Source organism: Chiroxiphia lanceolata, chromosome 20, assembly GCF_009829145.1.
Source record: "Chiroxiphia lanceolata isolate bChiLan1 chromosome 20, bChiLan1.pri, whole genome shotgun sequence".
Lineage (NCBI taxonomy): Eukaryota > Metazoa > Chordata > Aves > Passeriformes > Pipridae > Chiroxiphia > Chiroxiphia lanceolata.
Window position 1 is genome coordinate 3,636,725 of NC_045656.1, and position 23,295 is coordinate 3,660,019.

General features: G+C 49.1%; 2 protein-coding genes across 8 annotated transcripts; one reads left to right on the forward strand and one right to left on the reverse strand.

Annotated features, from left to right (window-relative positions):
* The first annotated feature begins 1,686 nt into the window (after positions 1 to 1,686).
* RFC2 (replication factor C subunit 2) lies at positions 1,687 to 9,394 on the forward strand. Of its 4 annotated transcripts, none has more exons than XM_032707632.1 (11): positions 1,687 to 1,854; positions 2,906 to 2,975; positions 3,771 to 3,812; positions 3,997 to 4,103; positions 5,227 to 5,328; positions 6,076 to 6,176; positions 6,855 to 7,012; positions 7,389 to 7,454; positions 7,922 to 8,002; positions 8,348 to 8,461; positions 9,124 to 9,394. In XM_032707632.1, the coding sequence occupies exons 1-11, from the start codon at positions 1,736 to 1,738 to the stop codon at positions 9,232 to 9,234; spliced, it is 1,071 nt and encodes a 356-aa protein (XP_032563523.1). In that variant the 5' UTR covers positions 1,687 to 1,735; the 3' UTR covers positions 9,235 to 9,394. The 4 variants fall into 4 exon arrangements, with proteins under 4 accessions (XP_032563523.1, XP_032563526.1, XP_032563524.1 ...); XM_032707635.1 differs by lacking the exon at positions 1,687 to 1,854 and adding an exon at positions 2,088 to 2,106; XM_032707633.1 differs by lacking the exon at positions 1,687 to 1,854 and adding an exon at positions 2,150 to 2,187.
* Positions 9,395 to 12,720: 3,326 nt separating this feature from the next.
* On the reverse strand, positions 12,721 to 22,608 carry LAT2 (linker for activation of T cells family member 2). 4 transcript variants are annotated; one of them, XM_032707648.1, is made up of 12 exons: positions 22,215 to 22,608; positions 21,529 to 21,568; positions 20,022 to 20,065; positions 19,129 to 19,183; positions 18,447 to 18,490; positions 17,626 to 17,664; positions 17,006 to 17,036; positions 16,808 to 16,863; positions 16,294 to 16,359; positions 15,471 to 15,539; positions 14,550 to 14,634; positions 12,721 to 13,555 (listed from the first exon to the last, which is right to left on the reverse strand). In XM_032707648.1, exons 1-12 carry the CDS (start codon positions 22,516 to 22,518, stop codon positions 13,537 to 13,539), a joined length of 852 nt encoding a protein of 283 aa, XP_032563539.1. In that variant the 5' UTR covers positions 22,519 to 22,608; the 3' UTR covers positions 12,721 to 13,536. The 4 variants fall into 4 exon arrangements, with proteins under 4 accessions (XP_032563539.1, XP_032563540.1, XP_032563538.1 ...); XM_032707649.1 differs by having other exon boundaries at positions 12,728 to 13,555; positions 15,471 to 15,533; XM_032707647.1 differs by having other exon boundaries at positions 12,728 to 13,555; positions 15,471 to 15,533; positions 16,787 to 16,863.
* Positions 22,609 to 23,295: the final 687 nt, after the last annotated feature.

The following is a 23,295-nucleotide window of genomic DNA, read 5'->3' on the forward strand; positions in this document are numbered from 1 at the left end:
GTGCTGCACTGACAGGCTGTGACAACCAGCAGTGCTGCAGTATTTCACTGACTCATGTCGGGTTCTGCTGAGCACTGCACAAAGTTAAATCCAGACACAAGAGTAACAGAGTGAGTTTGATTAGTACGGGAACAAACAGTCTGAATACCCAAAAAAACCCGCCAACTCTTGCCCTCATATGCCACATACTTGTGTTATTTAATTGTCTACTTTACCTCCAGTGGAGGCAAAGTTAATCCCCTGTTAATTCAGCCAGGCACATGAAGGTCGCTGACCACTTCCAATTTCACCCTTACACAACACTTATCCTGAAAGCACCAAGAACTGCTACAGCTGTAAATAAAAACAATATGCAAAGCAAGACTGAAGCACTGACCACCCCATCTACATAAAAACTCAGATGTGAGACTGCTCTTTGCACAACAGAAATTTCACCCTCCAGGCTTTTAGAGCCTCAGGAGAAACTCAGCAAACTCCATCACTGTCAGGCCACAGGCAGAACCAGTTCTGCAGGCTGGAGGCAAATGCTCATATGCCAACCTCAAAATACCAATAACAGGCACTGACAGTAACACTGGAATACAAATGTTATGACAAATGAGAGGAAGTAATGCCCTTAGAGGAGAGGCACCACTCACACAGGGCTTCAAATATGGTCAGTTCCCAGTTCCTGCCTCGCACCAATCTTAAATTAGAAACACTTCCCAAGGAATCAGAGCCCAGACTGAAGGACAGATGCTCTGCTCACTGAGCCAATACAAATGTCATTAGTTATGTGGAGCATAAGCAGAGCTGAAAGATGTTCCAAGGCCCCACTAACTGCTGAGGTTGAAATGAGTACTGATATCCAAATTCTAACACTACAGATGCTACAACTCAGTTCTCTATTAGGGGCTGGTCATATGCAGGGACACCAATGGGCTCAGTCATCAAAATGATCAATTAAGACAAAAATCACTGGTTTTGATTAAAGGCCACCTTTACTTAACCCAGGAAATAACATGTAGAATCAAAGAATCCAGACTGGTTTGGGTTGGAAGGGACATTAAAGCTCGTCCAGTCCCTCCCCCTGCCATGGGCAGGGACACTTTCCACTAGCCCAGGTTGCTCCAACCCCGTCCAACCTGGCCTTGGACACTTCCAGGGGCAGCCACAGCTTCTCTGGGCAACCTGTACACCTTTTATGTGTTCAATAAATAGCACCAGATCCACCACCCACCATTACAGCACAACAACTTAACAGCGTAACAGCACTTTGCGACGCAACTTTTATTGTTTTCATTTTATAAGGGGAAATAGAGGAAGCCAGAAGAAACAAAAGTTTAGACCCCTGAAATGCAGACATATTAGTATCTTTAATATCTTAACCACTCAGTAGGGCAGAAGAGCAGCCAGACCCCCAACAGCCGAGCACAAGCCCACGACAGTCACCGCAGGGACAGTCACCGCAGGGACAGTCACCGCAGGGACAGTCACCGCAGGGACAGTCACCGCAGGGACAGTCACCGCAGGGACAGTCACCTCAGGGACAGTCCCCAACACAGCCCCGCACCCACCGCCCCAAGCCCGGGCTGCCACCTCCCCGCCTCACGGAGCTGCCCAAGCCGTCATGCCGGGCTGCAAATCGCCCGCAGTGCCCTCCCCGCCGCCACCGCCGTCCCGCCCCGGAGGCGGACCCGGCCCTCCCCTGACGGCGGCGGTGGGGAGACGGGCCCGGCGCGCCAGCCGCGCCGCCATGGAGGTGGACGTGGCAGAGGAGGAGAAGGCCGGGCCCTCGGCAGGCGAGAAGCGGGGACCCGCCGACCCCGCGGGGGCCGCGCCCGGCGGCGGCAGCGGCCACTACGAGCTGCCCTGGTGAGCGGGGACACGGGCGGGCAGCGCGGCCGCCATGAGCGCCACCATGAGCGCCCGCCGGAGGGGGGCGGGGCGAAGGGCGGAACCCGCGCGGTGATTGGTGCAGAGCTGTGCGGGAGGCGGGGCCTGGCGCGCCATAGCCAATGGGGTGAGGGCGGGGCGGGGCGTGCTGTTGGCGGGAAGGCGGGCGCCGCTGAGGGACCCTCGGCTGAGGGGACCGTGAGGGCCGGACCCGGCCACGGCCAGAGTGCGGTGATTAGAGCTGTTCTCCTCTGCCCGCCGGGGTGCAGGAGCTCGGTCTGACTCAGAAATGGGAGCTCTGTGGTCTTCCCGGTCGGTGGCCAGGACTGGGAAAGAAGGTATCACAGAATCACAGAATGGTTTGGGTTGGAATGGACCTTAAAGCTCATCTCGTTCCAACTCCCCAGCCAGGGCAGGGACACCTTCCACTAGACCGGGTAGCTCCAAGCCCCGTCCAGCCTGGCCTTGGACACTTCCAGAAATCAAGAGTGAACAAAATCCCGTTGTTTACCTGTGTAGTCCGAAGTCAGCCCTGCCCTGTGTTAACCGTGAGGGAGCACACACAGGGAGGCTTCTCCCCTCAGCCCCGTGTCAGGCTGAGGGACCGAATTCCTGTTCGAATTGAGCATTTTTTCCTGCCTTTTCCTGCTTTATAATAATGGAAGTAAAACCTTTGAGGGTGGTGAGGCCCTGGCACAGGTTGCCCAGAGAAGCTGTGGCTGCCCCATCCCTGGAAGTGTCCAAGGCCAGGTTGGATGGGGCTTGGAGCAACCTGGGCTGGTGGAAGGTGTCCCTGCCCATGGCAGGGGAGTTGGAACACCCAGCTGGGTGATCTTTAAGGTCCCTTCCAAGCCAAACCATTCTGGATGCTGTGAGTCTGTGATTAGTGTTGGGAGGGGGACCCTGCAGAGCTCGCACTAAAGATACATCAAGTCATCCTGTCCTAACATAATCCTCCTTTTCTGTCAGTGTGAAGCGCCATTAGAGCGTTATTAGATGTGCTGAAGTCTGTGGGGTTTTGCTTTTACAGGGTGGAAAAATACAGACCCATGAAACTGTCCGAAATAGTTGGAAATGAAGATACTGTGAGCAGGCTGGAGGTGTGTAGCTGTCCCAGTGTCTTTTTACAGGTTATCTCTAAAAAAACATATTTCTACATAGATCCACAGGCCAGTAAAAACACTGTTGTATTATTACATCCCTACTTGAGCATGTGGAGGAAAACGTCCTGATTTACTTTAAAAATTACAAGTTTTAGGAAATATTTTAGTGGTGTATAAGAGAATATGCCTTCTTCAGTTGGGATGTTTAAATTGGCCCTGTTTTGATACAGCTTAGAGAATTTGTAGCTGTTATAATAATATTGTTTCAATGAATAAATATAATTTGTATAATAACAGAAAGGAACATAGGGGTGTTTTTAGAAGAGAAATGTTTTCCATATGGTGTTCAAAGCCAGGTTGGACAGGGCTTGGAGCAACCTGGTCTAGTGGAAGGTGTCCCTGCCAATAAGGTTGATGAGCTTCCAGGTCCCTTCCAGCTCCAGACATTCCAGGATTCTATAATTCTATGAAAAATTAGTCTGTGAACACAGCATTTGCTAACAGAAAGATTACACTAGCAAGTATATTATTAAAACAGATGCAAAGGAAAGGCAAAAGTAGTAAAGACCTGTGGGATTAAGTGCTTTTCAATTTTTCCATGTTATTCCAGAGGCTGCCTTCTAACAGTTCAATTAAAAAAACCCCAAACATATAAAAGCAGCATGGTTCAAAAAATGAAAGCAAGAGGGGGAAAAAAAGATGCACGTTTCTGATGCTTAAAATAGAACAGAATTGAAACTGTTTGTTCCTTTTATTTTCTTCTGTCTTATTATTATTATCATTCTTTCTTAGGTCTTTGCAAAAGAGGGGAACGTACCAAATATTATCATTGCTGTGAGTATTGCTGCTTTGTGCTGTATTTCACTGTGTTGGTCCTGGATTTGAAATCTAGCCAGGATGGCCTCCCAGTACAGACTGGTTTTGTGCCTGAATGTACTGGTAAGGGAGATTTGTAGAGAGCACAGCTTAGAAAATGACATTAAACTTACCAGAAATCGCTCCACTGTCTCATTTTTAGGGCCCCCCAGGAACAGGTAAAACCACCAGTATCCTCTGCTTGGCTCGTGCTCTGCTTGGCCCTGCATTAAAGGATGCTGTTCTGGAGCTGAATGCCTCAAATGACAGGTGAGAATGATTAAAACTTGTCAAACTTTTAATGAAGAAAACAAGTACCCATTTTAATTCTTAAACCAGGCCAATTTGATAGCCTTAGTGCTATAGTATAAGTCTTTAAGACTTATTTTAAGGCAGTTTTTCCACCTAAAAGTTGGGCAGTTTTTGGTGCCCACCTATCAATACAGATATTATTTCTTGATGTTTTATAAACTTGATAGGTCCTTTCATACACAAGTGGAGAATCCACAGTGGCACTGTTTGCTTGAATCTACTTCAAAAAGTTGAGCTTCCTCCTGCATTTATGAGGATCCTCCTAAAATTGAAAAGTGAGCAGGTTCTTTATACTGAAACTCTTCAGTGCTTAAAGGGAGAGAAATTAGGGCTATAAGGGCAGCTGGGGGTTAAAATGTAGGATCAAGGTATTAGCTATGTAGAGGACATTAACTCTCGTCCAAGGATCAGGCACTGAGGGCTGATTATATTTCCCAAGTTCTGTTCAGACCCACCCTGAAGTATTCTGAGGACATTTCCTGGAGGGTTGTCTGAGTACAATATACTTTCCCTCTCTCTGTTGTTATAGAAGAACTATAGAGTCACAACATCCTTTTTCTAAATGGAAAAAAAAAGAAGTAAAATCCCTTATTTATAAATAAGTCTTTGCAGGGACCCTGCCTAGGGAAGTGTCTCTGTTGTGCTGATAGGATGCAGTCTATCCAGCTGGTTTTCTTCAACTCTTCTGAGCTACATCTGGGGTTGTGGATTAAGCTGTGGGAAGAACTGGCAAAGCAATCTTAAATGCTCCTGCCTTTGATAATTTATTACCCCACCTTTTGGCAAACATAAATCATTTTGGGGCAGCACTGCAAGTAAGGTTACTGATATATATATATATATAAATATATATATTGCTATTGTTAAATTCTTTTTGTCAAACCCTCCAAAAAAATCAAGATTGTTGGTGTTTAAATCTGGATCAGTTGGACAGTCGGGGTTACAGCATCGTTCCACAGCAGTTTTACTGGCACAGCTGAAGGAGCAGGAACAAACAGTGGGAGAATCAGGAGAATTCTGAATAAAACCTATTCTGTAATTTCACCCATCTGATCGTGAAACACTTGAATTGTTGTTCCAGAGGCATTGATGTTGTGAGAAACAAAATCAAAATGTTTGCCCAGCAAAAGGTGACACTTCCAAAAGGTCGGCATAAAATAATCATCCTCGATGAAGCGGACAGGTACGTTGTTCTTCCTTCACCTCAGCTGCTGTGTGAAATGTGCTGCATCAATCCTGTCTGCAAAGCTGCAACCTTGGGCAGTGTTGAGTGTTTCTATCAGGCTTTTCAAAATAATTTTGTTAGGAAATGAATGTGCATTGAACAGTGATCTCGTGAGAGTACTCGTAGCGAGCAGAGATCGTTGCTCCAAGGGAGATGCTGAACATTGAAGTGAAAAGCTTGGGGTATGAAACAGCATATTCCAGTTTACTGGAAAGATGTCTCATCCCTGGAAGTGCTCAAGGCCAGGGTGGATGGGGCTTTGAGCAACCTGGTCTAGTGGAAGGTGTCCCTGCCCATGGCAGGGGGTCGGAACAAGATGAGCATCAAGGTCCCTTCCAACTCAAACAATTCCAGAATTCCGGTATTCATTTCCTTTGAAAAGAGTCCAGCTCACTGGAGAATTTCACTGGATGAAAACAGGACATTCTCCTCTTCCTGAAGTATTAGCATTCTTAGCAGTGTTCTTCAGAGCATTAATGATTTAATTTTGCATGTCAGTGTTGTGGAGGTCTTGGTGGCTTCCCTGCATTGTGGGGTGGTTTGTTCACGTGACTGGAAAAAGCCGATCAGTTCATCGAGCCAGAGTATCAGTTAACGTACAAAGCACAGTTTAACATCAGTAAACTCTAAAGCTCGTATAAAAATAGTTATCAGGCTGCACCCATGAGTCAGTGAAGGGCAGAATCCATCCTTTTCTCCCCCCAGCATGACAGATGGAGCACAGCAAGCCTTGAGAAGAACAATGGAAATCTATTCCAAGACGACGCGCTTCGCCCTCGCCTGCAATGCCTCTGACAAAATCATAGGTAAAGTGCTGCTGGGCCCTGGGTGTCCTTGTCATATGTTCTCCACACTGTTGGCTGACTTCCCAGGCAGCTTCCAGAAATACCTTGGATCTGCTCGTTGCAAGAAGCCGTGGTACATCAACCACCTGTACATCAGCTGATAAAAGGGTGGCCAGGGAACCCTCTGAGCAGCTGGTTTTGATGGATAGTGCTATACATGACTGCAGAAGCAGATTTCTCATCCTTTGGGCTCAATCTCCATCCAACTCTGCTACAGTTAAAGGTGTTTGATGGATTGTTTACTGGGTATTGAACCCTTTTGTTGTCTTTTCTTAAACACAATCTTAACTTTGCTTATAGGTGAACACATTGTAGACCTTTAGACTTCTCCTGTTAAAATAACAAGATAAACATCTACATTCAGAAATCCAGGAGAACAGAGGAAGCTGAGCTTTGTATATATGTGGGAAAACTCAAGTGGCACATTTGGGCTCTAGGGAAGGACTGTAAAAATTGTGTGTGCTTAAGGAGATGCCTTATTCTCTTCAGAGCCAACATGTTCTTTTTCTTTGAAAGAAGACAAAGTAATTGATGAAACTGAGAAAGCTTTTCCTGAGATTAAAATAAATGTTTGGCTGTTTTTTTGGGGGGGTTTTTTGAGAAAAGAGGGAAATGCTAATTACACATCCCTGTCCTCAGAACCCATCCAGTCCCGGTGTGCAGTGCTGCGTTACACCAAGCTGACAGATGCACAGATCCTTGCCAGGCTGCTCAAAATTGTTGAGAAAGAGGATGTACCATATACAGATGATGGACTGGAAGCCATTATCTTCACAGCCCAAGGAGATATGAGACAGGTAAGAAGAGAAAGGCAATGAAAAAAGGCTTCTGTTTAAAGCAAAAGACCTGTGAATTGTGGCTCTCAGGGATTTATCTCTGGAGAGGTAAAGCAAAGGGGATGTGACTTGTGGCTCAAGAGTAACTAAACTATTTGGTTTTGTGAGGTTTTAAAAAAGGGATCTGCTCCTTAAAAATGATTTGGTGGGGACTGGATACCAAATTTGTGAGAGGAAACCCAAGTCTGCACAAATCTGTGATTTATTCTGTTGCTTAATTGAAAAGTGCTTATTTGGCGTCATTTTCTGAAGTGCATCTCATCCTGAGGAGGGGAGTGACAGGTAGAGCACCTTGGAAAATAAATGAAGTCTTTTTTTTTTTTTTTTCCTTTCACAGGCATTAAACAACTTGCAGTCCACCCACTCTGGATTTGGCTTTATAAACAGTGAGAATGTCTTTAAGGTCAGTACTAGCTGAAAATAGTGATGCCAGGAGTCTGGCCCTACCCCTGTGTGAGATCTTCCATGGGATACAGAAGCCTTTGAAAGTGCTTTGCCAGTTTGCAGACAGCCCAGTGTGTGGCAGTGACAGCATTAGGCCATCAAGAAGCCCGTGTGCCTTTTGAAAAGGTGTCCCTAATGGCATCTCTGAGACTTGGTGGCTTTGCAGCTGTCTCAAAGCACACAAATCACAGAACTGCTGGGAAATTTCCCACTGATAACTTGGGAATTTATTACTTGGGTGTTCTCATTTCATGCTATCGAGTCTGCTATGGCGGAATAGCTGAAAAGTGATATTATTTAAAATTTAATCTGTATTATAGAACGTGTCTGGTTGATACTTCACCTGTATAGAAGCTTGGTGAAAATACCAGAGGTTTAATGCAGAGTCCTCTAATATTTTGAGGGTAATATTTCTCTTTGATACAGGTATGTGATGAGCCTCATCCTCTGCTTGTGAAAGAAATGATACAGCACTGCATAAATGCAAATATTGATGAAGCATACAAGGTTGGTTTTCATGTGTTGGCATGGACAGACACTTCTTCTTTACAGAATTCTCGTTTGTTTTGAAGAATTCACAATGTGTGTTGTTTTTTTTAAGATAAGGGCATTACCATGTAGAGGAGTTGAAGAAGATGGGTTGAGTTTGTGCAGGGGGTTTGTTCAGATAAATAAGCCAACGAGCAAAAAAGGAAGTTGCATTGAAATTACTTGCTGAACATTTGAGGTTAAATCAGCTGATAAGTAGTACATGCAGTTGCAGTGGTTACATACAGCTGTTCCAAAAGTGAATATCCTTGACTCACCTGATAAGTTCTGCAGATGAATGAGGGATTATTCTTGCCTGCCCAGATCCTTGCCCACCTGTGGCGTCTTGGATACGCTCCAGAAGACGTTATTGGCAACATCTTCCGCGTGTGCAAAACCTTTCCGATGCCAGAATATCTGAAACTGGAATTTATCAAGGTTAGTACTAACCCAGCTCCTGCAGGGCCTTTGGGGCCTTTTTAAGAAGAGATCAGGGGGCAGCCTCAGGGGTTTCTCTTTGAGGTTTGCTGTATGTTGGCACAAAGGAAATATTTCTTCGCTCCTTGCTGCTTTCTTGCCCACTCTTGCACTCGTCAGTTTGTCACCAAGAATGGTCACTTGGAGTGACTTCTGATTTAACCTCTGATCACCCACAGAAGTGCCAGAAGTGATCACTAAGAATTAATAGCAGATGTACTGCTGACTTTATTATTTAGTTCAAAGCCTCAAGTAACACCTTGAGAACGTTCTTCAAGGGCATACTTGATTCTAGTCCAATGGATACTAAAATATTAAATTATATGAACAGACAGCTGACAGAGGGTAAAGTGGTGATTATGGAATCACTCTTCATAATTGAAACCTGTCCTCAGATGTGTGCATCTTGCTTCTTAGAAAGGAAGTGGGGAAATACAGGCTTTGACTTCAAAAAAAAAAAGGGGCATTCTAGTCGGTTTGTAGGCAAGAGATACATTGTCTGAAGTTCAAGTGACTCAAAGCCCACCTCTTAGCAGTGAGGGATATGTTCTATTTAGTCATTAGTTAAAACATCCACAGGCTAGGGGAGCAAACAGAAGGTTTGACAATGTCTCTATCCCCAGGAAATCGGGTACACTCACATGAAGATAGCAGAAGGTGTGAACTCCCTTTTACAAATGGCTGGGCTGCTGGCCCGGCTGTGTCAGAAGACTGCAGCCCCTGCAGCCAGTTAGGCCCCTCCCTGAGCCCAGCCTAACTGCCAGGAGGGGAAAACCTGGTGTGTGCCTGTTCCCTGATTCTGCTAAATCACAGAAAAATAACCAGTTCTATCGTAAAAACGTTCTGTTCTTTTTTATGTAGACCAATAAAGCTTTAAAATCGGCTTTAACCCGAGAACTTGTCTGTGTTGTGTCACCAAGACAGACATGAAGACTGTGACAGCCCAGAGCAATAAGGTCTGCTCAGTGCACTCAGCAGAACTGCCCATTTTGGTGGTACTGGGACCTAATAGCAGGAGAAACAAAAATGGAACATCGTGGTTAGGAATTACACTTCAAGCCTGGTCATGGGTGGTCTTATCTCATTCTATTTTGTGCCCTATTTGCACAAAATAGGGCATTTAATGTAGTTATAACTGAGACACACTGAGCAGGTGCCACTCCTGGGTCCTGTGGGTGGGGAAGGTATTTTCACCAAACACACAGGAGAAATATTCCACATTTCTTTATGGTGCCAACTGTGTATTTCGGATATCCCTTTTGCAACCTTTAAAAAACTTTACCAAATTATGGGGTGCTCTGCATGTGAGTTCCCCTTTCTGTTCTTGCTTGTCGGGTCACTTGCAGTGTCACTTTACTAGAGTTTCAGCCTGCCAAAAAGCTACACCATCACGTTTTTTCCTCTCTGTTCCATTTTGGAAACACCTCAGCAGTGCAGATGAGCAATGAAGCGTGAAAAGCAGAGAGAAAAGCAAACAGAAATTGAATTTGCCCACCTCCCTGTGCAACGTGTGTCTCCAAGCAGAGCCGTGTTAACATAATTAAGCGTGTTCTGGTTACAGCAGTCAGACAGAACAGGGCACAGGGACAAGCTGCTGGTGCCTGCACTTCACTCTGCTCACTGTGTTCATTTCCACCCCAAGTGTTCAGTTCCTCTCTGCAGTTGTCTCGGTGCCAAGGGGATCTTCACGGGCAGCATCAGTTGGCATCACTGCGGGCACTGGTCCCTGCAGGGGCTGGGCACACCCTGCCCTTCTCTGACAGCCACAGGGCTCACCAGTTCCTGCAGCAACAGCTGGTGGCATCACGAGTTGCCCCTCCAGGCTTCCTGCAGCGCCTCTGGCAGAGCCTGCAGACAAACCTTTGTAATTCAGCTTGCAGGAGAGCAAGGGAATTGGCAGCTAAAGCACAGGGAATGCAGCAAACAGCTCTGGGAATAATGGATGTAATGCTCAAAAGTATATTCTTCCTTTGCTAGGTGTTTATTGAACTTACCTTTTGGTTCCCAGCCAGTGAATTGTCACTAGCAGCACAAACTGTTAAATACACAACTAATAGTTTGGTATGAAGGGGCTTAGGTTGCTGAGTTCTCCACAGACACAGCATCACAGCTTTTGTCCCTAAAACTTAAATAAGGTTAATTTTCCTTTGGCTGCACATCACAGCCAGCCTTCTCTGCCTTTGCTTTCTCACTAAATGTGCTCATTGCTGACTGGGGAAGGAAGAGGTGTTAAGGGGAAGTTTCATAAAACAGCAAACACTGTACTTGGAGGACTCAAGGCTGGTCCTTACCCTGTGGGATGTACCTGCCTGTGGTGTTGGAGCCAGTGGAAGGGTGAGGAACATGGAGGGTCATGGTTCCTGTTCCTACCTGCTTTCTCTGGGTTTCTCAACCAAAGTAGCTGCTTTTCACAGCTCCAGTTTGGAGCAGACTCTCCTCTGGGCTAATCCTTTCCAGCTCTGGGGGGACATAGGACACTTTTCCTGTGAAGAGGAATAGGATCAGTCCCAGAGGCCACCAACACACTGCTCTCCAGAGGTGTCTGCTCCCTCTGAGTGCAGAGCCAATGCTTCCCAGGGCCAGCACAGGCTCCCCAGCTCCGTTTGAGAGCCACACCAGCTGTGCCAAAACACTTCTCTAATGCATCTTAAATTGAAAACAGGAAGTGAATTGCTCACTTGGCTGCCCTCCCTAATGTGAGGAAAGAGAGAGGTGGACCCAGGGGAGATGCCATTTCTCCTTGCATTACATTCAGGCAACGCAGGATCTGGCAGTTTTGGTTGAGCACCAGAAATCCTTGCACACCTAAAGCCAGTCCTGAAAAGACAGTGTGTCAGTGAACACACTCACATGTATATACTCAGTGCAAATAAAAACTGTGAGGTGATTCAGAACAAGACCAAGAACATCAATGAGAGTTCCCAGAACTGTCCCTGGATACCTTCCAGTGTAATGAGATGCCTGGCTGAGGAGTGCTCTAGGAGCTTTTCAAAGCTAAGGATGGATTTATCCCTCACTCCAGCTGACACTGCTCTGCAGAGCTGTAACGGGGCATTTGCTCAGACCCCCAGTAAGTGAAGGGAAGATTCCCCACATCCAGCTCCTGCCCTGCTCACTTTGGCTCCACAACTTTCAAACTCAGGCCAGGAAAATGTATTTGGAGTAACCCACCTCCCTGCTTAGTGATGAGCAGTAAATCTTGTACTTTCATACTTTGACCATGCACTCACCAAACACCTTGAAGTTTCTGGGAGCTCTCCAGCTGGATCTGTTGCTGTGAGCTGAGGATCTTTCACAGCTGCTAATCTCTTAATCATGAATGGCTCTCTGGGCTGGGAGGTGAATCACCAGCGGGTGTAACATCACCACACATCCCCGAGAACGAGCTCACCCCTCCCCTGCAGCGAACAATCCACAGTCTGCAGCACTTCATGGGAAGTGGGAGCTTCTTTGGGTGCCGAGTTAGTCACCAAGGATGCACCCAGGGTAACAGTTTCACGGCTCTCTGAGGGCCAGGCACAGTTTCAGTCACAAAGGCACCTCCCTGTTCCCTTGCCTGCCTGTGAGCCTCTGCAGAGCCAGCACAGGCTGTGGCTGTCACTGTGTCTGCTCCAGGCTCAGGGGACCCTGGTGTCACCCACCTGTGCAGACTTTTTGCAGAGCATTTACCCTTCAGGAAACCCGAGGGTGTGAGTACAAACCGGGCTGGGGCAGGCAGAAAACCAGGCTGTAGCTCCCTGCCCCTGTGCATCCCTGAATGCACCAGGCTTTCTCTGTTGTAAAAGTTCCATGGAGACTTCTAGTATTTGTAGGAGCTACAAGTAAAGCTTCTTCTAAGCCAAACTCCAACCCACCCACTGTTTCAGCTACACCAGCAGTGGACACCTGTGGTCTTGTCGATTCTGCTAAAAACAGAGCCAAGTCATTTGCAGCAGGAAGCACCTGACATCCCTTCTCCCGCTCCAGGGCTCGCTCACCCTCAGCTCCCCTTCTCTGCTCACTCTTACTGTCCCAAAGAGGTGAGTGTGGGCTGTGTTCTTTGCCAAAGCACAGTTTCCTGAACCAGTTTTGAGGAAGGCGGCTTTTAGGGAGCGACATTTTCTCCCCGGAAGATCCTGCACATCACTCCATGTCACCTCATGTGCTCCCCTTTCAGCGTCACCCAACTGTGCAGGCAACATCTGCATCGCAGCAAACCACAACAAAGCACCACGTTTTCTTTGGAAGCTTTTCAATTTTAATAAATAAGTGGTCCAAAAGTGCCAGATCTGTGCATCAGGGCTCAGGAGACCGGGGTCCTGTCTCAGGGCTGATGTTCCTACAGCCCTCCCGAGGGACTGGTGCAGTGTCTGAGGCTGGTGGCTGTGGATCTGACCCTCTCCGTTGTTGTTGCTTCTTTGTATCCTTATAAAACAGATGCTGAAACACGAGGAAAACTGCCACAGATCAACACTGTGAATCACAAGCTGTGGATAAGGCAGGGATTTAATCCTCTTTAGCTTTTGTGAACAGGTTGGTATCTCATTGAGCTCCGCAGAACAACTGCTGTTGTAAATACAACCTCTGCCTTGCCAATTCCTCTCCTGTAGGAAACTGCTTCAATAGGAGAGCACAGGAACTACATCAGAACATAATCCCTAGGGCTTAGTACCATCGTGCATGAGTCACCCTGACAAATTAAGTAACTGGCTGCATTACTGCTCAGCAATTTAAGGATTCACTTCATGCTTGACAGGAGAAAACACTGCACAGACTGGCCACCCTCCCTCGAGTGGAGCTGCAGGGAAATGAGGTGGGATGACGAGGTGGGGGCCTGCCTGTGGTCACTGTGGGCAGAGAGCTTTCTCCAGTTGCAGGTTTGCAGTTGGGACTTCTGTGGGCCTTCAAGCAGAGCATTTCTTCCTTTCAGTAACATCCCTTCTATGTGATTGTGGGCACAATTTGGAGAAGAGATTTCACTGAGGGCTGGAAATCTCCCCTCTCCCCCTGTGTGTGCGCTCGCTGGGTGAGCTCCTGCAGCTCAGCCAAGGATTTCTTCAGACTTTGTGCAGAATACTTGAAATAAGAGGGGGAAAAAAACCAGTGATTTCTGTGACTTTTAACCCCTGTTTTCAGTTTAACTCTGCTGCCTGCTACGTTTTCTTTCCAGGGCCAAGTAGTGACGTACCGGACAAAATGTCCATGTGTAAGCAAAAGCCCCAGTCGTGCTCCCAGACGATGATGCCTGAGCAGAACAAAGGGCACAGAGTTGCCAGGAGCCCATTTCTGAATTCAGCCTCCCTTGGTGGAAAAGTTCTGCTGGCATTTGTTGGTTGGATGTGGGGATTTTACAGCTTTACTCTGCTAGGAAAGGCTACAACAGAGGCATTGGTGTAAGGACAATCCCACTGGGTCTTTGTGGGTGCTCCCAGAGTAAAATCCTGACAGGGAGAGCAACACTGGTCCCAGTCTGTCTCCCAGCTGGAGTCCTAGTCCAGTCTGGAGCAGGGTGACCAGCACTAACCAGTAGGTCATTCACTGTCACTCAGTGTCATGCAACCTCTCTGCAGCTCTCCAAAGGGTTTTACTTTATCTGTCTTGAGTAATTACTAAAGAGTTACTAAAGAATTCTTTATCAGCAACATCAGTTTGGTGCTGATAATGGGGCAGGACATGTGGTCTTAGCACAGCAGACAGGGCTTGGCTGAGCCCAGGGCATCCCTTACACTGCTGAGCCTCAGAGCTGCACAGACCATGAGGGGTCCACAGCCTGTAGGACATGGATTCCACAGATTTGTCTCCACAGTCCACATTAGTCAGATTGGCATCAGCCAAAGATGTGGCACAGCACAGGATGGGCTCCTCCTGCTCCCCCACTGCCCACGTGGGCTGCTGGGCATGGGCTCCAGCCAAGCTCCCAATCCTCCAACCCCTAAATAAACACCATAAACCCAATTCTCCCACCCCTAAATAAACACCATAAACCCAATCCTCCCACCCCTACATAAACACCAAAACCCCAATCCTCTCACCCCTACATAAACACATCAACCATTTGCTCTGTTTTTACCTTTGCTTTGACAGCAGGGCAGGGACTGATGCAGGAGCTGTGTTGATGTAGACTGGCTCCTCACCCGGGCTCTCTGTCTGCAGGGCTGCAGGCAAGGATGGGAACCACTGATCAGTGAGTGGGCTGATGTAGAAACACACACAACACCCCCCAGACACTCTGTGTGTCCAGCCTTTGGTGCTGACATGTTTTTGTGCCTGGACTAAGAAACCTCATATCAGTGTCAAGGTCTCCTTGAAGAGGCTTCAAAGTGGTCACAGCAAATTTGTAAACACTCTGGAAGCAGCGAGCCTGGACAGCTCTTCAGAGCCTAAAGAGATGGACTTAGATTTAATCTAGAGAGTGTGCAAACGGGATAACTAAAATCAGTTGGCTTGGGCAGCTCTCACCCCAGAGACAGAAAGCTCTCAAATGTACCTGTGAGCACTCACCACTACCAGGCCAGGCTACCCCCCGAGCCTCACAGGAAGCCACACGTTAGATTAAACTGTGGTTAAAAGGTCAGCTTGAGAAACAGGCACCCTCAAACACAGCAGGAGAGTCATGGGCTGACCCCCTGCCTGTGTGCTAATTTTTTGTCAGAGGGGGTTACACAGCTGTGTTTGCACCAGGGCAACTTCAGATGGAAGAGGATGTAAGACATGAAGAGCAACATTACTCTGTAGCATCCCATGGTGAGGGTTTGGGCACGTGGTGGCCTTGTGAGTATGAGAAACACCACGTCCCATCCCAGCAGCATTCAGATACAGGAGTTTGTAGCAGTTTGCACATTGCCTTGGATTGTACATCATGGATAGCTGGGAATAAAATTGCTCAAGACAGGCAATGCATTGCCCTGGCATGGTCTGTGCTGTTCCAGGGCACCAGGCACCCTGCCCACAAATCCCATCCCCAAACAGCAAAAGAGTGCTGACAACGTACCTTCCTCTTGCTGCTGCTTCCATGTGTGCATGGCCTCGCTGTTCTCATAGTCTGCAGCCTCATCTGTGACTAAGGAGAGTTTGGACAGGATGATGCTGAACAGCAAATGGTCTAAAAATGGCCCTCTGTGAAAGCCCCGCTCCCACCGCCGCGCCCCGACCGCGCCGAGCACGGCGCTGTTTCCAGCCAGACCTGCTGATGCTGCCTCATCTCTTTCCAGCCCTGGCCACGTGCCTGGATCGCTGCAGGCAGGGATGGGGATCAGACGGGTCCCCGCTGCTCCTGCCTCCTCTGATCGCTCCGTGCACAGCCAGGCAGGAGCAGGGCAGGCTTTAGCCGTGCACAGAGCGTGTGTTAATTTGCTGAAGGAAACCAAGCTGACTTCCTATTTTGATTGCAACCTCCCAGGAGTGGTGCTGGAAGCCCTGAAGCAGACACTGTGGTCCAGCATCATCCTCCAGCAGCTTCTCTGCTGGCAGGACATGGTGAGAAACCTGAGCTGGGGGCTAGAGCCATGATCAGCCTGGCTGGAGCAACACTAAAAACCTAGAGAAGATGTAGATCCCAAAGCTCCTGGATTCCTACCGAAACCCCAAGTCAAAGGAAACAGCTTGGAGGTATCACCACAGTATTTTCCTGCAGAAGGGGGAAATGCTCTGTGCCTGCAGCAGCCCTGGCTCCCCAACTCCACAGCACAGAGCTGACAGGAGGAGCTGAGCCTGAAAAGGACAGGGTTTCCCTCAGCTGAGCAGGTCACCATCCCCCTCTGCACCTCCAGATACCTTTGTGGGACACACATGAATCATGATAACAACACACCTACCCGGGTCAAAGCTGTGAGACACTCCAATGATGACATTTTCATAGGAATAGGAATCCTCCTCTTTCTCTGGTGGAGGGAAGAAAGAGGGGAGACAAGGGCCTTAAGGAAGTGCAAGTGACCTGGGAAGACCCCTCAGCACCTGCAGGAGGGGGCTGTTTACCACAATGAAACACAAATTGGCTAAAAAGTCAGTAGTCCTTGTGATGGCCTGTGCTGAGCCAGGGGTGGGGTGTCCCAGCACAGATGAGCCCAGGGGTCACTGCCCCACAGGAGCACTGTCACCAGTGCAGTGGGGTGACCCTGTTTATAAGGCAACAGATGGACTGATGGGGGCTTGGACATCCCTTATGCCCCATGGCTCTGCTACACCCTTTAATGAACTTGTCTCCTGGATCTGCTCTTGCTTCAGGCCACAGTGATGCACAGACCTGGGCAAGAACAGTCTCACGAGCTCCCTGGAGCCATAGAAGAGCCAGGCTGGAGGAAAACCCACCTGGCTCTCCTGGAGACCTACCCTTGGGTCGAATGAAGAACCTGGCACGGCTGTTGTAATCCAGAGAAATGGGCTCCCTGTGGGCAGAGCAGCACTGTCAGCTCCTCCTGCCCCAGGGCACCCACAGGCTCCCCAGGCTGAGCTATGGGAGCACCAGGACAGCACTGGGACCAGCATGGCTCCACTCAGTGGAGCTGGTGGGCAGCCCCGGGTACTTACACGTAGTCAGAGTCCCCTTGCAGATAATCCTCTGCAAGAACAAGGGTTTGGTGTCAGCACCCCACAGCAGGGCATCAACCAAAGTGCCATCCCCGAGCACAGCCCGACAAACCCCTGGAGCACAGCCATGGCACATGTCCCCAGCAGCCACAAAGCCCTGGCATGGCCCCAGAGCCCGTCCACAGCAGAGCCAGGGGGCTGGGGCAGGGGGCTGGGGCAGGGGGGATGGCCCTGATCCACCCCAGGCCCTGAGAAAACCCCGGCTCACCACTTCTCATGGACACATCCTGCCAGCTGGCAGGGAGAAGGGGAATATGGGAATATCCTCCCTGGCTTGGGAAAGGAGAGCACAGTCCCCCACACCAATAATCCTCTTAGGGCAGGCGCCAGCTCACAGTGCCCCAGGCGGGAGCGGGGGGCTCGGGAGCATCCATCCCCTCTGCTCTGCCCGTTAATCAGATCAAGTTGTGTCTCACAAAGCAATCTCTAAATTGACCAAGCAGCAGCTGCAGTGCTGGCTGCCTGTGTGCTCCCTGCTGGCTCCCATTCCCGGGAAGCTCCCATCCCCACGGCAGGCCTTCCCTCCCAAACCCCCCCAGATGTGTGGCTGCAGCATTTACCTGTCAGGAAATTCTGGTACCTGGACTCATCCCTGCTCCCTGGGGGCAAGAGAGGGGCATGTTACCCTTGGGCTCAGGTGGAGTGACGGGAGCAGTTTGACGATGAAGCAACCGAATATTTCGGCACCAGCAGCTCTGCCCTCACTCAGCTCCGACCTCTGACAGGTTGGACACTCCAGGGCAGGGGTGTTGGGACAGCCAGGGGTGATATTTAAATAGTCTGTCCCCATGGATTGAGCCAGGACTGGTCAGGCAGAGCAGGATGAGCACTGGATTTTAAACTTGGACCCAGGTTAAACCCAGATGGTCCAGCTCAGGGTCCCCAACATAAGATGGATGTGGAGCTGTTGGAGCAGGTCCAGAGGGGGCTATGGAGATGTTCCAAGGGCTGGAGCCCCTCTGCTCTGGAGCCAGGCTGGGAGAGCTGGGGGTGTTCACCTGGAGAAGAGAAGGATCCAGGGACACCTGAGAGCCCCTTCCAGGGCCTAAAGGGGCTCTGAGGGACTTGGGACAAGGGATGGAGGGACAGGACAAGGAGGAATGGCTTCCCTTGCCAGAGGGCAAGGTTAGATGGGATATTGGGAAGAAACCCTTCCCTGAGAAGGTGGTGAGGCCCTGGCACAGGTTGCCCAGAGAAGCTGTGGCTGCCTCATCCCTGCAAGTGTCCAAGGCCAGGTTGGCCGGGGCTTGGAGCAACCTGGGCTAGTGGAAGGTGTCCCTGCCTGTGGCAGGGGGTGGAATGAGATGATTAACTTGAAAGGTCCCTTCCAACCCAAACCATTCTGTGACTGAACCTGGGCCTGTCCCAGGGACACACTCACCGTATCCAGCGTGGTGGGAAGCACTGAGCTGCTCAGTGGTTTTCCTGAAAGAGACAAAAGAGAGCTAAAATCCCAGGTCTGAGCAAACCCTACCAGGGGTTCCAAACCACCAGAGGGACCATCCACAAAAGCTCCCTGTGAGGTTATCACAGCACACGCATGGAGCAATGGAAGAGGAAGGAATTTCGGGTCAAATCCCAAAATGGGAATAACTAGGCCTGTATTCTGCAGCAGAGTTACTGCAACTATGTGGTTCTTGGGGGTTTAAGTGATGGGGAAAAGTGGATTTATCGCATCAAATTGTTTGTAAGCAAAGAATGGCCATTTCTTTTTCCTGATGTTCCTACTATGTACAGCCACAGCTTGTTTCCTTGGGGTTGATTTAATTGCTTGCCAGAAGAATGCAGTGAGACTGAAGACAGCCCAGAAAAAGTCTAAAGCTACCACTGACCATTGATAAATGAAGCAGCCTGACTGAGTTGAAGATGTCCCTGCTCCTTGCAGGGGGGTTGCACTACATGGCCTCTTAAAGGTCACTTCCAACCCAAAGCATTCTTTAATTCTAAGCACAGCCCAAGCCACATCTACAGGGCTCAGAGCCCAATCCCAAATGTTTATGTATCTTGGGTGAATTTCATCCAACCTTGGCTCTACAGCTCGACTGTTTGGGTTTTTTACCTACCTTGCTATTGATAAGTTTTCAGGTCCCTTAGTTTTTTCCAGCCTTCGGGTTGCACCTGGCACCAAGAACAAAACGGGTGTTGATTATTATGGCAGCAGCAGATTTTACAAAGAGCACAGAGCATCCACCAGTGAGGGTTCCCCAGGACTGGCAGGCATTTCCCTAATGCATCCCAAAATAACTTCCAAATTGGTCCTTGAATGTTCACAAGTGGCCAAAACAGGAAACAAGCAGAGGAAAAGCTGGTGTCTGACCACAGAGCGAGCACTCGCTGGGGGAAGCTACAATCCCAGCTGCTGCCTTGTTGTCTGCTCTCCCCCAAACCTGCTCGATTTGGGGGCCATTCCCTGCTCTTCACACTGCAAATCATGAGCTTTGGTTGGGCTGGGCTGAAGCAAAGACTCATAGGGGGGTTATGGGGCTCCAACCCAGCAGGGACCCAGGGCAGGGCTCATCTGCAGACGGTGACGCTTCACACAGACCCGGCAGCAGCTCGTTGTGATACAGAACTCAAAAGGTCAGCACCAAACCCAGCCTGGTGCAGGAAGCAGTGAGGGGGGGATGATGAATGAGTCACTCCTGTCACTTCAGGCTCACCCACACCTTTATTTTCACAGGGTGCACAGTGTGGTTCGAAGAGCCCCAGTTATTGAGGCGTCGCTTTTCAACTTCATCACTTTAGTGAATTGTTTTCAACGCAAAGGGAATTTTTTTTTTCCCTAGAGCTCAGAATTTGCATCCCTAGAAGCATCTAAGGTGGTTTTGACAATCCAGGTCTCATCATTTCACTGCCTGGTGTCAAGGTGACCCCTTGAATTTTACTTTCTCCCTGTTCTGTGCATGCAGGACCCTCACCCCACGAGGCAGAAGCCCCGTACAACGCTGATACTCACTGGAATGGGATCGAATCACCTCAAACCTCTGCTGGCTTTCGAGCCTGGAAAAAAGAGCAGCACAACCTCAGCTGAATTTTGGGGTTGATGACAAGGAAAAGAGATGCAAGAGACCTTGTTGTTTAGTGAGTGGAGGACAGAGAGCACGAACTCCATGCTGGGCTTGGTGAAGTGCCAAGGTGCAGGAGCAGTGTGAGCTGGGAGCAGTATCCCAGACTCCTCACTGACCCTTTAAAGTCAAGATGTGCTTTTGGACCACTGGTAGAGTAGCCAACATCAGCTAAGGGAAGGACACAGGGATGAGGAGAACATCATTTAGGATAATTCCTACTCTGACTCTTTATCCACCAGTTAAGGCCAGAAGAGCCTTTTGACCCACAGAAAAAATGGGTGTTCACCCATTAAATGGGTTCAAACCCCATTGCTTCACCTCCACTGCTGCCCCTGCCCTCTCAGCATCCCTTAACATCAACCTGAAAAAAATAACATGTTATCAACAATAAAAATAACACCCATGCCCAGAAACCTCTTTACTTCTTGGTTAAGAGGAGAGCTGCTCGTCAGAGCACAAGAGGATTCAACATCTCTTCTACTGCAAGTATTAACTCTGATTTTGGGAAGCCTTTCCCCCCAGTTTCATTGGGATCACCCCATCCCCAGCCAGGATTCACAGCTCAGGGCTGGCAGGAGATGAGGTGTCAGAGGACCTCACTGCAAATGTGTGGAGTCAAAGCACTTTGCTTGCAGAACACCCCAACTAACCCAAACCAGACCTCTGAAAAGAGCACACAACACCACGAGCCTGAGGTCAAACCACTTAATCCAGACACAAATTACAAGAAGTTGAGGCAATTCAGCAGGAGCCCATGAGGGATGAAGCCTGTGGGGGACAGAACCTGGACTGGCTGCTCCAACAGTCTGTGATGGAGCACACCACAGAAACAAACACCCCGACCCCTCAGAGGCCTTTCCAGAGCCCCTCTGCACCTCCTTTGCTCCTGTAACAAAGGGCACAACCCAGCTTTTCTTTTTCTTCGTATAATTTACTGTGGTTTGTCTGTTGCTGAAGGAAATAAGGGGGGGTGCATGTGTGTACACTGCATTTCCTTCATTTCTTGTGCTCAGTGGTTGCTCTGGAATAGGGTCCCTCCAGCACCAGCCACGGGCAGGGGCTTCTTTATGAAGTTACCAATCTCTCTACCACATCTCAGGCCATGACAGGTCAGGATAAGGACTTGCCCTTCTCTCCTAGACCTTTCTCCTACTAGTTAATAACTCACGGACATCACAGTCAGAGCTTCAGTTTCATTTTGGATTATTCTTTTTAAAGGTATTACCCCTCTAGCAGTGCCCTGAGCTGAGGCACATTGCCCTGCATGCCCCATCCTGGCATTAGTTTATTTTATTTTATATAAATCTGGATTTCAGCTTGGCTCTGGCTCTGGCCAGGGTCCTACCCCAGGTGAGCTGTTTTGGGGGAGAAACACAATTATGAAAGGCAACTTACTGACTCCTGTGCTCACTCAGTCGCATCTCCCTCTTGGTAGCTGGAAGACAAGGAAATAAAAAGCTCTTAGAAAGAAGATTTGGGAGTCAAGAGATCAGAAAGACCAATAAGACACATTCACAAAACTTCTCCAACACAACAGGACAGCGGAGGCAGCGAGCAGCAGTTACGATAAGGTTTGGATTAATTTTCTTGAAACCACGTTTAAATCCTGGGGTTTGCCTCAGACCCCGCAAGGCAAGGCAGCCAGTCCTGTCCCTAAACCCCAAACTGCAGCCTCTCTCCCACACTAAAACCCACCCAGTGCTCGGGGAGGGGCTCAAACCCCCACTGGGTGCTCATCCCACTCTCTATATGAATTTATCTCCTGACTGCCCCAGACCCTCTGCAGGATTTTGTGCACCTGGAGCTGGTCTTCCCGGATGGGGTGTCCCAAAGCCACCACCACGATGACCACGGAGAGGGGTCTGCAGCCCACAGTGTTACACCCACCCCAGGCAAGGGGGGCTGCAGTTCTGGGTGGTCCTTCCCCAGCTCTCCAGCAGAGCCCGTTCCCACTCAGCTCTGGGGAGCACCCCCGCGGGGGCAAAGCTCCCGAGCTGGCAGGTGGCTGAGCAGAACCAAACCCACCCAGGGGGGATTTTCCAAGAGGAAAGGCCCTCCCAGAGCCCGCAGGCAGGACTCACCAGAGAGCTGGCACTTGACGCAGAGGCTGACGGCCGCCCCCAGCAGCATCAGCGCGGCGGCCGCCCCGAGCAGCTCCGGCTGCACCATCCCGGCCACGTCCAGCCTGGAACACAGCGGGGAGGGGAGCCCCGTGAGCATCGGGGGGGGTGTGGGGCTGTGAGGCCATTGCTCAGGAACATTCACCCCCAAACAGCCACCCGCTGTTTGCCCTCGCAGCCCCACGGAGCCAGGGGGGTGCTGAGGATGCACAAGGGACACTTCAGGAGCCAACGCCCCTTCCCCGCGCGGCTCCGGTTCGCTCATTCCCAAACCCACAAACGTTGCCAGCAGACACTAAATTTTTTAGCAGCTAGAAGAGAGGGCAAAGAGGGAGGCACTTGGCAATATTCCACGTGCCAAGGCCTTTGCACGACGTGCCCTGGCTGTTTCCTGCAGCTCAGAGTGACTTCCAGTGTTAAATTCCCCTGTGGAGCTGGCTCAGCCGCCGGCTCTTCCCCTGCTTTCCACGACAGGCTCTTCCACAAACAGCAGCTAACATTTTGTAATAATCAGCATGATTTGGCTTCAACTTCTTCCTTTAAAACACAAAACATCCTATAAATATCACAGCAAACAGCCTGCTGGCACTGAGACGGACTGTTTAGCCCATTCCTATTCCCCAGGGACAGATTTTCTTTAGTTACAGATTATTTTAATTTATTTTTGTTTGTAATAAACTTCTTTTTTCCCTAGGGATGGAGATGCTTCAACTTGCCAAAGGCCAGTATGTCATCATTCCTGGCAGGAAGTTTTCCTGCTGCCTACCTTCAACCTCCCTTATTACAACATAAGCATGGATTATATTGGTACAGCCACTGTATATATACACACATATATGTATATATGTGTGTGTATATATATATATATGTGTATATATAACCACTAATAATTAAAATAATTCAAAATAATTAAACAAATGCCATTAACACACAATAGAAAGCAGTAGCTTGATTCTGCCCTGCTCAGAACCTTCTGCCTCTGCTTGTGTAAAGTGGAATAAATAACATTTCTCTGCCCAAAACACCCCGTTCACATGGAAGA